This window comes from Pelmatolapia mariae, linkage group LG7, assembly GCF_036321145.2.
Source record: "Pelmatolapia mariae isolate MD_Pm_ZW linkage group LG7, Pm_UMD_F_2, whole genome shotgun sequence".
Classification (NCBI taxonomy): Eukaryota; Metazoa; Chordata; class Actinopteri; order Cichliformes; family Cichlidae; genus Pelmatolapia; species Pelmatolapia mariae.
This window is the reverse complement of record NC_086233.1, coordinates 4,803,384-4,818,800: the sequence shown is the minus strand read 5'-3', so window position 1 is coordinate 4,818,800 and position 15,417 is coordinate 4,803,384. Positions and strand designations below refer to the sequence as shown.

Genomic DNA, 15,417 nt, shown 5'->3' with positions numbered 1-15,417 from the left:
AGAAAAATGTCAAAGCATTTAAAAAGCACACTTATCTCAGCGCTTCTGACTACAAAAAGTTCAGCGGTTAGTGAATATTTTTTGAACTTCTGCTTTTTGGTGAACCCAGAGACTTCTTAAAGGAAGTGGCTAACTGCTACTGCAAACAATGGGAATGATGAAAGGTCATATGGAGGCAGTAAACACCAGTGACAAATTAACACACTGTATGGGGTTATGTTAAAATGCCACATTAGCGCTCACTGGAGTCATGCTTCCAACCAGCTACTGCGAAATTCTGGCACAAAAACCACCTAGTACACCAACGCTAAGTTCCTTTTTTTTTTTGGAGAGCAGCAAGTGTAAAGTGGATAAAAAAAGAGGTGAAATAATGTTTTTTAAAAATAGCTCTGTAGAACTCAGCAATAAAAGGCCCTGCAGAGGTGGATGATAATCTGTTTGCTACTTTGAAAAACTTCTTTGTTCGTTCACATTTTTCATCCAATCATCGGTTTAAAAACAGTGACCAGTGCGACGCTAAAAGATGGATAGAAGGATTAACATGGAGGCTAGAAAATCTCAGAAAGCACGAATAATCAGAATTAATAGGAAGATAAGCAGCTCTTTGACATGTTTATAGTCCAGTGCTTTTGTGTTGTATGACTAATCTGACTTTTTAGCTCAAGGGTTTTTTTTCGACACTTGACAGAGCATTGTATGTAAATTTTAGGTGTTAGACTTCTTCCCCTGTTCATCAAAAGCAGAAGGACTCTTTAAAGGCTCCTTTCACTTCTTTAAACTTTGTCCTTTAAGAGCCACAGGGCAGTCTCTATCAGACTTAACCTCAGTGCTAAGCAGTCGTACTGTGATACACTGGAAAAAGAGGAAATGAGCTGAAGCACAAACAACCAATAGCAGCTTTTCACTTACAAAAACTTTGAGGGTAGTTAGCGTTACCGCTTGCCACAAGCTTGTTATGGCACTTTTGGTTGTTATATCCACTAGTTATTTCCACGAACATTACAATTGCAGTTCATTGAATGACCTCAACTGAATAATGACACAAAGACACGTGTAGAGAGGAAAGTTCCTTTGATTTTTTTTCTTTAGAAAAGCAGAGGAAAATAAGCAGTTTTGTTGAAGAAGCTTAGAAAGAGAAAAGCAGTTGATCCCCCGAGCCAAATTACAGAGACCAAGCCAGACAAACCCATCGATAAGCCCCTCCCCCCAAAAGACAAGAATCAATTAAAAAACATGGAGACACATGATAGAAAAAAAACAAACAAATGAGAAAAGGATTGCAAAGTGAAGCATCACTCCTATGAAGACTACACGCCTAAAGCAATATTACACTACATGCAGCTACAAAAGGTTAGAGCTCAAATCCCCAACTAACTGCTGAATAACTCTGTCCTGAACTCGACGTGGACACAAGGCAGGCAGTGATTTGTGATCAGAAATGTAGCAAAATTATATCACACATACAGACATCAACTGGCCTACTGGTTAGCTCCCCTAAGAATACAGACACCAAAAGATGCAGGAAGGAGTAAATTATTTTTCATGTGTACACCAAAGTACGGTGCACATCTTCATCTTTAGTCTTTATAATGGATAACTTTGGTCATCTCCCTGCAGCAGGATAATGGATGCTAAAGTGTCGGGAGCACTACGTTATCTAGGTGTCTACATTCCTGTCACTTACAAGCCAATCAGCTGACTGTTGTGAGAATCTAATTTTGTCCTAATGTTTGTTTTTAAAGGGCTGAAGTGATGGAAGTGGCCCTGGTTGTCATTACAGTTAAGGTTTGTGTGGCTGTGGTTGAAGCTCCTAACGAGCCTTTGACCAAACACTTCCAGTTGTTTGATTGTCAGGAGCAGCAGTGCAGTGAGGCAGATTTAAAACAATATGTTGTGCTCCTATTTACAACAAAAGGTGCTAGACTGCATAATTATAATTATTCAAGAGAAATAATTTCAGCTATATAAATGTTCATAGTCTAGATTGCACTGTTTTTAGGTTGTGAGTAGCAACATTCGCAGTCAGCTGGGAGGTGATGGCATCATTAATGGCAGAGTGTTTTCCTTAATATAGTGCTGACATGGTCAGTACATATTAATCAGAATTAATCAGGAATTAAAAAGCTACAGCCCGATTATTTGTTAAAATGGTTACAATCATCAAAAGGACTCAACTCACCACCAATGTGATGTGTAAGTCAACAACAGTGGTGTCCTTTTTGCTTTTCTCCTTAGGTTTAGGGTTTAGAGCTGATAATGACTTAGACTTCAGAAGGCTAAAGCAAATACTTTTTAAAAATTCAAAGTGTTTGGTTTTTATGAACTAGATAATTAATATAGTCTGATAGCACAGCGAAGGCATCGAGGTTTTAAGACCTCCGAGCACTGAATATTGCACAAATACAATATTTATCAGGACTAAAAATCCAAATTTGCAATAATAATTTTTCTCCTCTACAAACATGTAAATACGAGTCTTTTGGTGAATAAGCCAAAACCTTTACTTGAGACAGGTTGATGCATTAAAATTTTAAGACTTTGAATTGATTCTGAATTTTATTTTTTACCTGTATGTCCGTCTCAGAACACCGTACCATTTATCCTTTTCATCCAGAGGTAATGAAAAGTAAATGGGCTCAGTTTCAATCTCCTATCAAAGTCTGGTAGTGAGATGTACCAAAACACCTCCAAAAACCATATTCATCCTTAGTTTAGAATATCTGTCGGTTTATTTTCTGCACATCACTGTTTCATATTAACACTTAACTCTGGGAGACATTAGCATTGTTTTTACAGTCTGTTCTAATATCAAATGAAAATAGGCGCATGAAGTGACTTTAGAAAGTACTATACTTGTTCAATTTGTTTTTATAAAGGATTTGATCTTTGGTTGTTTCAATTCCCTATTGTAATTATTACTACTCATTTATTTATTTGATGTCTGCTAATTTCCACATTTTTGGAGTTTCGAGATCATGGGTTTTATCTTCCAGTTAAATTTGAAAATGTGTTTTTAATGTTCAGGAAATTTGATCTGGAAGTAGGACGTGGAGTTGGGGGAGAGGAATTTATTGACTTGTAATAATAATTTTGTGTGATGTTAGAAGAACCGCTCATACTGATGACCCACAAAAAAGGATCTACTTCTAATCACTACAACAGAGATCTTGTCACCAGCATATATCTTCCATCAGTTTTGGAAGATAAAGTGGACATGTGCTATTTGTCCATCTTTATATACAGTCAGCGGTTGCAAGCTGTAGTCAGTGTGCCTGCCCAGCACCAAACAGCGGACCAGTTTAAGAGCATTAAAGTGGCCCAGAAATTGAATTTAATGCCACTTAAATTGAACCACACTTGAGCATTTTTCTCTTCACCAGCCTAACAAACTGCTTAGAAAGAGTTCACAGGAATACACAACAGGATGAGTTCATATTTGCCTCCAACTGCTAAGTTTACGTATGAGTGACTGAAAAGTCACCCAACTGCAAACCTGAGGCTTGGTATAAACCCTCAACACCCGCACAAACCAACACTCTCCTTTGAACTTTAAATCAGAAATATTAAAAATAACACAGAAGAATTAGCAAAACAAAATAAAATCCAAATATAATATCAAAAACCTTCACAGTCCAGCTTTAAAATAAGACGTGTTACACTGTTTGTCTGTCCATTCTTACAAATGAACTGTTCGGCAGTATTCAGATTTTATGCAATAAATACAACAGTTGAAAAATAAAGGTTTATAAATAAATGTTTACATTGGCTAACACAGTACTTCTCCAAACCTTTAATTTATTTATACCTCATAGCAGATGCTCACCGTGGCACCTTTCCTTTACTCATATAGTGTATTTACATGACTATTTACCAAGTGCTCTTGGGTGTGTGATGTTACCCTAAGCAAAGCAATGATTATTCTCAAATTCACCTGACTTTGTCTCAGAAAAATCAAATAAAAAGGAACACGGTGAAGCACAGACTTGGTAAAAAGAAGAACGTGTCAGTCATAATAATACCATGAGTAATATAGAGAGTCAAATGACAGATGGACTCATACTGTATGCAAAACTGTAAGCTGAACATACATAACAGGATGACTGACAAGTCCTGTGCACACACACGCACACACATGCACACACACTCACAACAGACTGCTGATACCATGCCTGTAAACATACTATAGTGCACTGGCCACCCTGGGTTATCATTCAGCACAGTTTTTATTCAGAGAAATGCCAGCTAGCACTTTTTAACTGGGGGGAAAATACCACATGAAGTTGCCCCAACATATTCATATTTGCACTGATGCTGAAAGTGATGCTTGAAGTGAAACGTTTCCTCTGAAGTGATTACGAGACAGGTAGAAAGGTCACAAAACTGTTGTAAACATTGTTTACCCTGCAGATCATGGTATACAGACAGTATCTGCAAACTTAACTATCACCGTAAAGCATGTTTTGTTCAGAGCGAGAGGTGTTACGGCCCATATTGACCGATGGCAGTATGGGTGTAGTTCCTGGATTAACAGAATGGTAGAAGATTAATCTGGAGTTTACTGCATTTACTGTTTACAGGTTAGCATGTGTGGTGCTACACAACAGGTACTGTGGAGAAAATACGAATCTAGCATTTGGATGCAAACTTGACTTGGCTTGATATGACCATTAGCTTGTGATGGCTAATGTTTGCCTATTTTATATTCAAGGTATTTGCTGTATGAATGACAGTTGTAGTTTTTCCAAGCAGAACTGTTTAATTTGGCAGCATCTCATTTAAGAATACTGATAGTTTAAAAACTGCTTCCTCGTTTCTGAAAGTTCAAGGTAACAAGGTCACTCGCCCACAGCACTCTGAGTTCACAGCACCACAGCTGCATGTCTGGGGGGTATTTAAGGACAGTTTAAGTAAGCACATGTCTCTAAACACTTCTCAAAGTTCCAGCTCCTGTTTGATACCATGGTCTGTTTGGCTCTGTAACACACAGAGAGTTGGTGTAATGGCTTTATAATGATTTAGTATTTCAAAATTGTCCAGCCAGTTTCTCCACATTGTAACACAGTACAGCAGAAATCTGAAGGTGCATTTAGGCTGAAGGTAAAGCAGTTGGTGGGAATTTGACTGAATTTGCACAAACAGCTAAAATACTTGGGATTTTTTTTTCATTAAAGAGAAAAAGTCTCAAATGGGCTTTCAGTCTGAACACACCTTCAGTTATGTTTTGTTTTTTCACTTCTACACTTCTCCATTTAAAAAGAAAAATGAAATCCAGGAAATTATAGAACATTTACTGGCAAATCATTCCCAGGAATTTGTGCTGCAATAAAAACAAACAAACAACAACAACAACAACAACAACCAGAACATGTCCTGCTTTTTGAAAATATTGGATACATTGTAAAAAAACCCCAGGATAGTTTCTGTTATTTAAAGGTATTTGTGAAAAAAGTGAAAAAAGAAGCGTTTGATGCAATAAAATCTGAATTCTGTGTCTTCTTGGTCGGTCTGTGCTAATCTTTGGGACTGTTTTGAACTTTATATTGAGTTTACGTGGCATATTGCACAGCCTGTAGGTGTTTAAAATGTTACAGAACAATGAGGTTTTGCAGTTGCGTCGCAATATGGCTGTCAACGTAATAATCCACTGGACAACTTGCTGTGCTAATAACTGGGCTTCATGCTGGAATTTACCGAGTGAACCAAACAGATGTGCTCACAATACAGTGATGGTTTGCCAACCAGATAGCTACTACGGTTTGTTTGCTAACAAGTTGACAATATCTAGTCTTTCAAAAAGATCGCCATGTTTCGTGTTGGACACGTGAAGAGGTCCAATTTGGCTGCCAGAGGGTTTGTTACATCCACTGAAAGCCCTCCTTATGTCATGTGTGTAGCTGTGTGCCTGCATTAGGTAAATCCTCTGTATGTGTGTTATTAGCATTAGCATGCACAAATGCCACACAGACACGCAGGTATGTTTTTGAGAGCCAAAATGCCCCTTCAGGCATCCAGACTCGTATAAGTATGTGTCAAGCCTTTATATGAATGTTGTAAACTAACACCATTTCCCATCATGCATCAGCAAAGCTTCGCCAATGGTTTCACCAAACATGGCTGAGAAAACATGCTGTAGCGTCGCATCGCATTCAACCGACAACGTTTTCTCTCCAGTTTCATGTCCCTTTAAACAATACCTCTTTATAGAAACATACCACATAATATTAAACAGGCATTTCAACTCCTTATAAAAATTGGTGCGGCCATAATAGAAATTGTACATTGATTTCATCCTTTTAGAAAGACTTGGTTTTTTTTAGAAAAGAAAAGACACTTGTTGAGGTTCCTGGGACTGACTGTGAGAGCAGTAAGGTGAATAACTGACCAAAAGCCTTTCAGCAAGGAACACGACACAAAGACACAGACGGTCAGTGTAAAGGCCAGTCTGTAGCTGTACGCTTCTCCCCAATAATGTGTTTGTCCCTTCTGTCCCTGAAGGTAGAATAATAATAACAATAATTATAATTAAAAAAAGAAATCATACTAACACTACGGCTAAAACAGATCTGATAAAAGGAGTGTGTGTATTGGCTACATGAAACCATTCACTGAAAATAAAACCCTTTGGACTCAGTTCCAGAGGGAGCGTCGGAGGAGAGGCCAGGCGATACTCAACAGTCGAGAAGTCGATCTCTTGTGGGTGGTGCTGTATTTAATGTGTGTGACTGAGTGGGTGATTTACCCAGGAAGATGAAAATCTTTCTGGTTTCCTAAACTGAATTCCCCTGCTTATCTCTCCCACTCAGAGTCTCTCAGAGTCTCTCTCCCCTCTGGTGGTCCTCTTCTCTACCTTCATTAATCCTCCTTCGTTCATTCATCCATCTATTTGCTGCCCCATCAATCTTTCCTTGAGCACCTCCTTATCTGTAACATCTTCTTCTCATCCTGGCTGTCTGCTCTTCTCCATGGCAGTATTTAAATAAAAAGCTCAGGTGATGAGTCTAAGGCTCCTCTTCCCCAGTGGAAACAGCCAAGCGCATGGCCACAGACAGGTGGTCGGTGAGGCCGGCCAGCTGGGTGACGAAGCTGAACTCCTCGATTTCCTGCAGGATGAAGAGTAGAAGAGAGCATCGTCAGATCATGAAGGCGTCACAAAGCTCACAGTTAATTCTGCAGCAACTTTCAACCAAACCCGCCCTAACCTGTAGAGGGTTAGGGCGGGTTTGGTTTTTGTTTTCAGAAAGTAAAAGACGTTTCAAATAAAGTCACGTGCATTAATTTTGGCATTGCTGGTTTTCTGTTACAAGCTTTTCAGTTTAGGAGTGATAGTTAGGAGTGTTGGGAATCAGTGTCTTACAGCCTTGTTTTAGATAAGAGGAAGCACCACTGCACATGACATCTTCGGGCAGCCTATAATATTACCAAAACCAACATCCTCCAGTATAAAGCAAGCATTAGTGTAATCACTGAAATGCTGAAATCTTTAGTTAGATGTTAAAAGAGAAATTACTTTACCACAAGCTAATGAGGCAGCTCTCTGCTGGTGCTTTTCAATTTGGTATCGGAGCATTTGTTCCCCTCTGAAGGGGTTTATTCATTAACCATAATCTCAATAACTGAGAGTCCAAAATATCCCACATTTTTAAGTATACATTTTACAGAAAGAGGCCATCTAGATTCATCATAGCTGCTTGGTGCTTTTTGAATATGAGGGGCTCCCTCTCCTGAAAAAAAAATCAGCTTTATGAATGGTGACATTGTCATGTTGGAGCAGGAAGGGCCTTCCTGCCAGCTGCTGTCACTAAATGTCACTGGAACTCTGGGGACTTGTCCAAAACCATGATAAACAACCCTGACCAAAAGTATGTGGACTGTAATGTCAATAGAAGGTACTTTCCACAGACAACAACTGCTAATGTAGCTGCAAGTACTACTAAAACCTTTGTCGTGACCATCAATAAGAGTTCATTTAATAAAGTTGATATGTTTTATCAATAGTGCAGTTTTAAGATGAGATGTGACAATTTATGAAATTTTTTAATAGTACTTTGTACAATCTAATTGACAGGAAACTTACATTTGAAAATGAAACATTCTTTTAGTATAGATTTGTATGTTAGTTTACATTTTTATGGTAGCGTCTTTTTAGCAAAAAAACCCCAACATTTTACAAAATGTATAAAATCTTTTTTCTTTTTTTGGTGTAAGAGATAAACAGAGAGAAATCAACATCTCTACAAATAAATCCTCCCTCTGTACAAAATCCATTCACTGAAACTAGTTAAAAGCAATATTTAGTATGTAAATTAGGTCATACTTTGATATATCGACTCATTTAAAACGTAATTGTCTTCATTAAGGTAATCCGCTAATCTCCTTCCGCTAGTTGTGTCTCCACTAAATAATTATTGCAGGACAATCTAAACCTAAGAGCGGAAACATTTTTATCCAAGTATGTTCTTCAAAAAATAATTTAAAGTAACATGAAGAGATAAAGAGAAACAATACAAGATTAAGGTAAACATGTAAATAAATGAGACCCTTCAAGTGACGGGAGGTTAGCGACATGCTTGATCAGCTCCACTTAAGGGAAATGATGTTACAGTAACTGTACTTTGACAGAAGGTGGCGTCAGGCGGCTGCCTTCAGAGAGCTAATAGAAAGAGTCAGACAGAGAGACGGAAAGGAAGGAGAGAGGTGTAAATAGTATGATTTGGTTTTCCAATCCTCTCCAGTCCCTCACACAGACAGCCCTGCCCTCATTCCTTTTCTTCCCCACTTTTTTTTGTTGTTGTTTTTGCTGTGTTTCATTGTTCACCTCTCCAGATTTTAGTCAAACATTCTCCCGTGGTGTGACATAATTTCGCTGGCAGCCAGCCCTGCTTCACATGGCTCGGGAAAATGAGCTTTTTAGCTTTGTTGCTAGGAAATTAATCAGAGGAGAATTAAACATATCACCTCCCTGCTGATAAGAAAATGCCACAATTCTGTGCCCCCTGTTAGCAAACTCTTTTGTGTTGGTGTTTTAAGCATGTAATATTTGGAGATGCTTTCACACATCCAACGCAGTAGGAACACCGATTTAAAACATGTGTTGCCTTTTTTCAGTGAGCGATAAACCCTTTTGACATGCCAGTGTATCTGAATGAACGCTGCATTACCTAAGGAAGGTTTCGCTTTTGTCCACTTAATGGAAGGGTCGCTCTTAGTGTTATTAATCACACCTGTCCTTCTCGTGCTGTGATAAATCTGAATGTCTGCTGTGAAAAACGTGCACTGTGTACTGAGTCTGTGTACCGTGTAAGACGTCACATTGTTATTCTCAGCTTCTTGTATAATCAAAACTTTATTGATTCCTGCAGGGAAAAAGTGTTGCTCAAGATTATGGAAGTTGTAAAATTATATTAGAAATACAATACTTTGAGGATACAAAAAGCACCAGGTGTACACAGTCCCTACGATAGCTGCATGTTCAAATGGTGATCTGTGAAAGGTACCTTTGTCCCTCTTTGGGGGGATACTCCCACTGGGTTTAAATCTGGGACTCTCGGCCATTTGACCTTAGAACTGAAGAAGCTTCTCGGATGAGAGGTGAAACGTCTTCAAGCAACTTTAAGAAGTCCAGACGCTTTTCTTTGCTAACTCCTTTGACTACGATGACCTGGATGACTGAGAACCTTCACAGACATGTGAAAGGTACCGTTTCTTTTCCCTTTATTTCTTTTCCATGTAACGCTAAATGTGACGACACTGAAATCTGGGAACACCTTTGTAGTTCTGTATTGGTAAATTTGAATTTCCTGAGTAAAGGTGAAAGACTGGCCTGTGTGTGTGTGTGTGGGTGTGTGTGTGCAGAAAGCTAACATGTTTGCAAGCTAAAGAACACAATCAGAAAGGACTTCCACTGGCGACCTCTCCAGGAGATACCCCACCTCTTGTCTCATGACTGCTGCGATACACCCCCACCTCCTGTGACTCCACCTTGGATAAGTGCTTAAGAAAATTGTAAAATGAATGGAATTGGTTTCCCTAGCGCAGCATTCCCAAACCTTTTCTGCGCCACAGACCAGTTTAATGTCAGACAATATTTTCACGGACCGGCGTTTAAGGTGTCGCTGATAAATACAACAAACTAAAATGATACGACCAAGACAGAAACTGTGGTGTTTTGTAAATATAATAATAAACGCGAATTCACTGTATAATTGTGTAACTTTATTAGCAGTGTCCTCCTGAAATGCGCCAACAACACTGAGAGTAACATCCTCCTCTCTGTCCCTTAATGCTCTCTGGTCGCTATGGTAATGCGTAAATATTTCTTTCAAAATAAGATACAACTACAACACGGGAAAAGACCCAGGGAAACCGAGTTAATTATAAAAACCCTGAAAACCATAAATGTCAAACTCAAGCCTCAACTCTTGCAGCCTGGTACCAAATGACTCACGGAGCGGTACCGGTCCATGGCCTAGGGGGTTGGGGACCGCTGCCCTAGACAGCAGTGTGAAAGGTTTTGGGTAGCTGGTTAACATTAGCATGCAGCTGATTAGCTTAAAACAAAGTATTGGCTACAGTAGGTTAGCACTGCTTAGATAGCTAACATCAGTTAGCTCAAAGCAGTGCTGAATGGTAGAGCACCCAAATGAGCTGTTGGATTTTGAATATAGGAAAGGATGACGTCACTTCACGTCAGTGTTAGCTGTGGGGTTTACGTCTGTGAGCCCGAACTGTCTGAAAGCGCTTGTACATGCGTGATTCAAAGGAATTTCTTGTAGTCTTATCTATATGACATAAATAAATGGGCAGTTGTGAGCATAAAAGTTCACATTTCAGAAACTCACTAATTGACAACACTTTGCGTTGACACCATCGTTGAACAATGATTTGCCAGTCTGCAGTTATGGAAGTCTGGACTTCCATAAAGACTCATAAAACAAATGAAAGGCACAAAATTAAAATCATAGATTTATCTGCTTGTAATATGTTGTTATTACTGTGAATTTGTGGTTGAAATAATCCCTTCAGAATACAATAAAAATGGCATGTTTTTAATAACGTTTCAATTATGACTTGACCGCTAGCATGACCTCATTTAAATAATGCTTTCAATATAGCCATCTACTCTATGACTGCATTCAAACAACGTAATTAAAATTTAAACTGGTTATGGTCAATGGAGCGAATTAGAGGACCTCTTAAAAGCACTTAGATGTCCGGTCAAAAGTTTACACTCATCATGGGAATACACTTCTTAGTATAATATTGGACTTAATTTTATGAACTGTTGTTTTTCTGAGGCTGACTGAGTAAACAGCATATATCTTTAAGATTAAAAATAAATAAATACTTTGAGGCTTTGTAAATTACTAAGCACATTGCAAGCTAATTAGTTCAAACACAAATAAAAGGACAGGTTATTAAGAGGTGTTGCCAGTTTTCTAAGGTCTAAAAAAGTCTCAAAGTGTCACAGTTAGCTGAGGTGACGTTCAGATGGTCAAAAACAACCAGGAAACCAGGTCCAACATCTTCAACCTGATGTTTGTAGCTGTTATCATGGTCAAGAATGTGGCTTCTGGATCAAAGTTTTATGGTTTTATGGTCAGGAAAAGGTTTGTTGTGAGGAGTAAAGAGAAGACAGCCGAGCACAGTACATGTAACATACTGGGCTGTTTTGCCGTGAGTGGCACATTTAACAGAGTGATTGGAAATTTTTTACACAAATTGACAATAAAAATATGACACTGAGTGTTGAGAGCGTCATCCAGCAAGACAACAAAACCATACCAGTTTCCAGTCCTGTTGGAGGCCCTCGTCGCTGTAAAGGATGTAGTCAATACGGCGTCCGTTGCCCTTCAGCGGGATTTTCCTTCCCTTCTGACTGCTGGCAGGACACTGGCTCTTACTGGGAGGAAACACCAGGTACTCCTTCCTTCCCTCTTCGTTCTCCATAAGTCTGAAAACAACACACAACATACTGAAGTTTAGATGCTGTGTTGTATCCAAATGCATATAGTTAATTGGAATTCTGTCAGGACCACTATAACCAAAAAGATTATTATTTCAGTCTACAGTCATTTATATTTAGGGATATTGGCTCTGTTCTCCAACCTCTATAGACTTCTGTGTGCATACGTGGAAAGTGAAGAGAGTATTAACAAGACTCCAGAGCAGGCACTGAAGATAAATATGTCAGACATTGAATGATAACGAGCAGTTGGGGTGGAGATGGTTTGCAGGGTATCAGCTGAGCAACGATCAAGTGTGGGTTTGCACTCCCATCATCTAAATTTGCTGAGATTAGGGCTTATCTTGACTTCGTGGCCTGCCTGGTGATGTCATGACGATGCTTCATTGAAACACATGGTTTCCGAAGAAATTATAGTAATTACAGCAAATTGCAAACATGAGCACTGGGTCAATGGTAATTTCAGAGCTTTAAATCTCAGATATGTTTTGGTACACATATATTATGGGTACACTCGTAAGATTTGGGAGCAAAAGTTAGACCGCTGTGATTTATGATTGACATGCGAATATAAGGAGAGGTAATTTGATTTTTCAGGGGATGAGACTCACTTTTGTAAACTTTCCGGTGAACTGACATCTTCATCATAAAGGCCACTGGGATCCAGCAGAGTACCTGTTTAAAGACACATTACAATGCATTAAAGTGGAGACGTGCACAAGTAATTTCAGCCTGCATTTCTCTCCTTCCCTCCCCCTCGTTCTCCCTCAACCTTGTAGTATCAGTCGATGGCTCAGTCTTTTAGCTAGCATCATCACATATTTTCATAATGGACTACTTAGCACATCCATTCATTCACATTGATGTGTTTACATTAGCAAATAGGTTGTAGAAAATGACTTCTATTGTAACCGTTTTCAATTTGACTATGGGACAGCTGAGCAGTCTGTCCAGTCGTCCAGTTTAGCTGCAGAGTTTTTAAAGAATATAGCTTGTGTGGATGAAAATGCTGTGTAAGCATCCCTTGATGGAGGTGCCTAATAGAGAAAAAAGGTAATTCTCACAGCCAGTCATTTTCATGTTTGATTTTTAGACACACACACACACACACACGCACACACACACACACACACACACACACACACTTTTGTTCTAAGTGGTATATATGTATATACCACTTAGAACAAAAGTCATCATATGACCGCCAAGAGATTGAATGCTGCTTATTTTTGACTGTGAGGCCTTTTTGTCTTTTTGGTTAGTTTTAGGCATTAAATAATGTGGCTTAGACACGGAGACTACTTAGATACTTAGATTTAGGGAAAAATAAAATACAACTTTCACAAGATTAAAACATTTCAGTCAAACATCTAATATCTCCACTATTCTTGGTTTCCATGATTAAGTCCTTGACTACAGTTAACACACCAGCAGAGTGCTTCTGCTTGTGCTTATGGTCCAGGTCAGGTGTTAAATCCTATCAGACTAACCTGGTGAAAAATCTCAGTAAAAGAGTGCCCAGTGCATTGTAATAGAACACCTACATGTCCTGATTAAGCATCATTATGTGAGCAGGGAGTGAGAAAAGGTTCAGGTGGTTCATTTCCATGTTTACTTTAGGCGAGAATGAAAAATGATTTATGCAAAAACATTTTTTGGGAAGGCAGCGCAGAGCTTGCACTTTCTACCCTGATACTGAAGGTATGAAGGTACGGAGTGATACAAGTTAGCATGATCCACAGGTACATACACTGATGGAGGTCAGGTTTAGAAGAAAAAAAAGAGGAAAAATAGGATTACCTTTTAATTGCTGGCTGAGCTTTTTTTCCTTCTCTGAATTCATGAAGCGTCACTTTCATGAAATGTGTCAGCAGGAGATTATCAGTGTGCATGATGCTTTTATAAAGTGCACAATGCTCATATGACTCTGCAGTTGGAGGGCAACAAAAGCTCTTAATGGAAGGTTAAAATAACACAATGAATTTAGATGTTTGTCTCAAATCATTAGACTAGAAAAAGTTGTCCATCTCTCAGCGTTTGGAGTGGTACTTAAATACTTTTTTCTACTCTGAGAACTCAAAGTGCTTTCTTACTACATTTTCTATGACTAAGCAGGTTTAACCTAACAACCACACACTCATACTCTGATGGATGAGTTAAAGCACCAATCTTAAAATGACTAGACAGTCTGCTCTTGCTCCTGAGCTGCAGCCTTTGTTCATCTAATTTACCCATTTCAAATGTTATCAGATAATGGGAACCAGCTCAGAAGGTACCCGATAGGCAATTTGGTGGTTTGACCCCTGACTGCTACAGTCTGCGTGCCTAAATATCCTTGGACAAGATACTGAACCCCAAGTTGCTCTTCGAGATGGAAAAGATCCAGGTTTAGAAAAAAGTACTGGCATGACTGGGTGTGAATAAAGCTGAATAAAGTGCTTTGAGTGTTTAAGTAAAGTGGAAATGTGCTATCTAAGAACCAGTCCATTTACCAGTCACTGAACAAAAGTTATCACTTCTCTATACATCATCAGCTGGCGCCAATTTCATGTTCATAAAATAATATCCTATTGTAGCTTTAGAAGAAGAATAGTCTCCTTTTATAATCATATCTTTGGTGGAGGGTACTGTGGTTTGTCCCAGTCTTAAACTTTTAATGACAATTTTGTACTTTAATACACAGGACCAAAAATGTACAAGCTACAGGAGTTTCCATTAATAGATTTTATATAAATTTATTTTTGTTCACTAAGTCATTAAAACCATTGGTGATGGCCCTAACCTAAGAACAAAATATATTATAGTATATATAGTATATAGTATATATACTAGTATAGTATATATATTAGTATATATATTATATATAGTTAGGGATGTGTACCGATTAGAATGACTGAACAATTTTCACAACACTCTAATGGCATAAAATTCAGGTTAGGCTCATCGCTCATGATTTGTTAGTGGATTAATGTACTTCTGCTTGTGCTTCCCTTGTGCTTTTCTATTCTTACTGACCTCTTAAAGGTTTATCTACCTGTGACCAATGAATTGACGTTCATCCTCCTGACAGGCATGTCTCTGGGCACTGGGAGGACATTGGCGCAGCTGAAAATAAACAACCAGACTTCTTGCTATTTGGTAAATCTCTGTTTTTCATTGTTTTGCCCTTTGTAGACTGAAACTTGTGAGCATGAATCGAATTATTTCAATTAGCTTAAATAAAGATGAAAACAGCAAAACACCAGTATCTGATTAAAATCTGGCTCGTGAAAAATATTCATACAAGTGCACCAATGATTCATCTCCACTCTGTGTATTTCATTTGCAGTGACATACTGCAGAAACCATTTCTGCTCACGCTTTATTGATGTAGTTTACACTGTACAGTCCTCCCCCTCACTATGTCAAATAACATCTAGCTTCCAGTATAGCTATTCTAAAGGGTCAGAAACCCT

General features: G+C 38.6%; 1 protein-coding gene across 6 annotated transcripts in view; it reads right to left on the bottom strand.

Moving 5' to 3' along the window:
* Positions 1–1,039: 1,039 nt before the first annotated feature.
* Positions 1,040–15,417, bottom strand: part of smpd3 (sphingomyelin phosphodiesterase 3) — a 120,524-nt gene continuing 106,146 nt past the window's right edge. For all 6 annotated transcript variants that reach the window (XM_063477623.1, XM_063477624.1, XM_063477621.1 and 3 more), the window contains 3 exons: positions 12,574–12,637; positions 11,782–11,950; positions 1,040–7,100 (listed from right to left, as the gene is read on the bottom strand). In XM_063477623.1, coding sequence (XP_063333693.1) covers positions 6,999–7,100; positions 11,782–11,950; positions 12,574–12,637 — 335 coding nt within the window. In that variant the 3' untranslated portion in view covers positions 1,040–6,998. The remainder of the gene's footprint in view (positions 7,101–11,781; positions 11,951–12,573; positions 12,638–15,417) is intronic.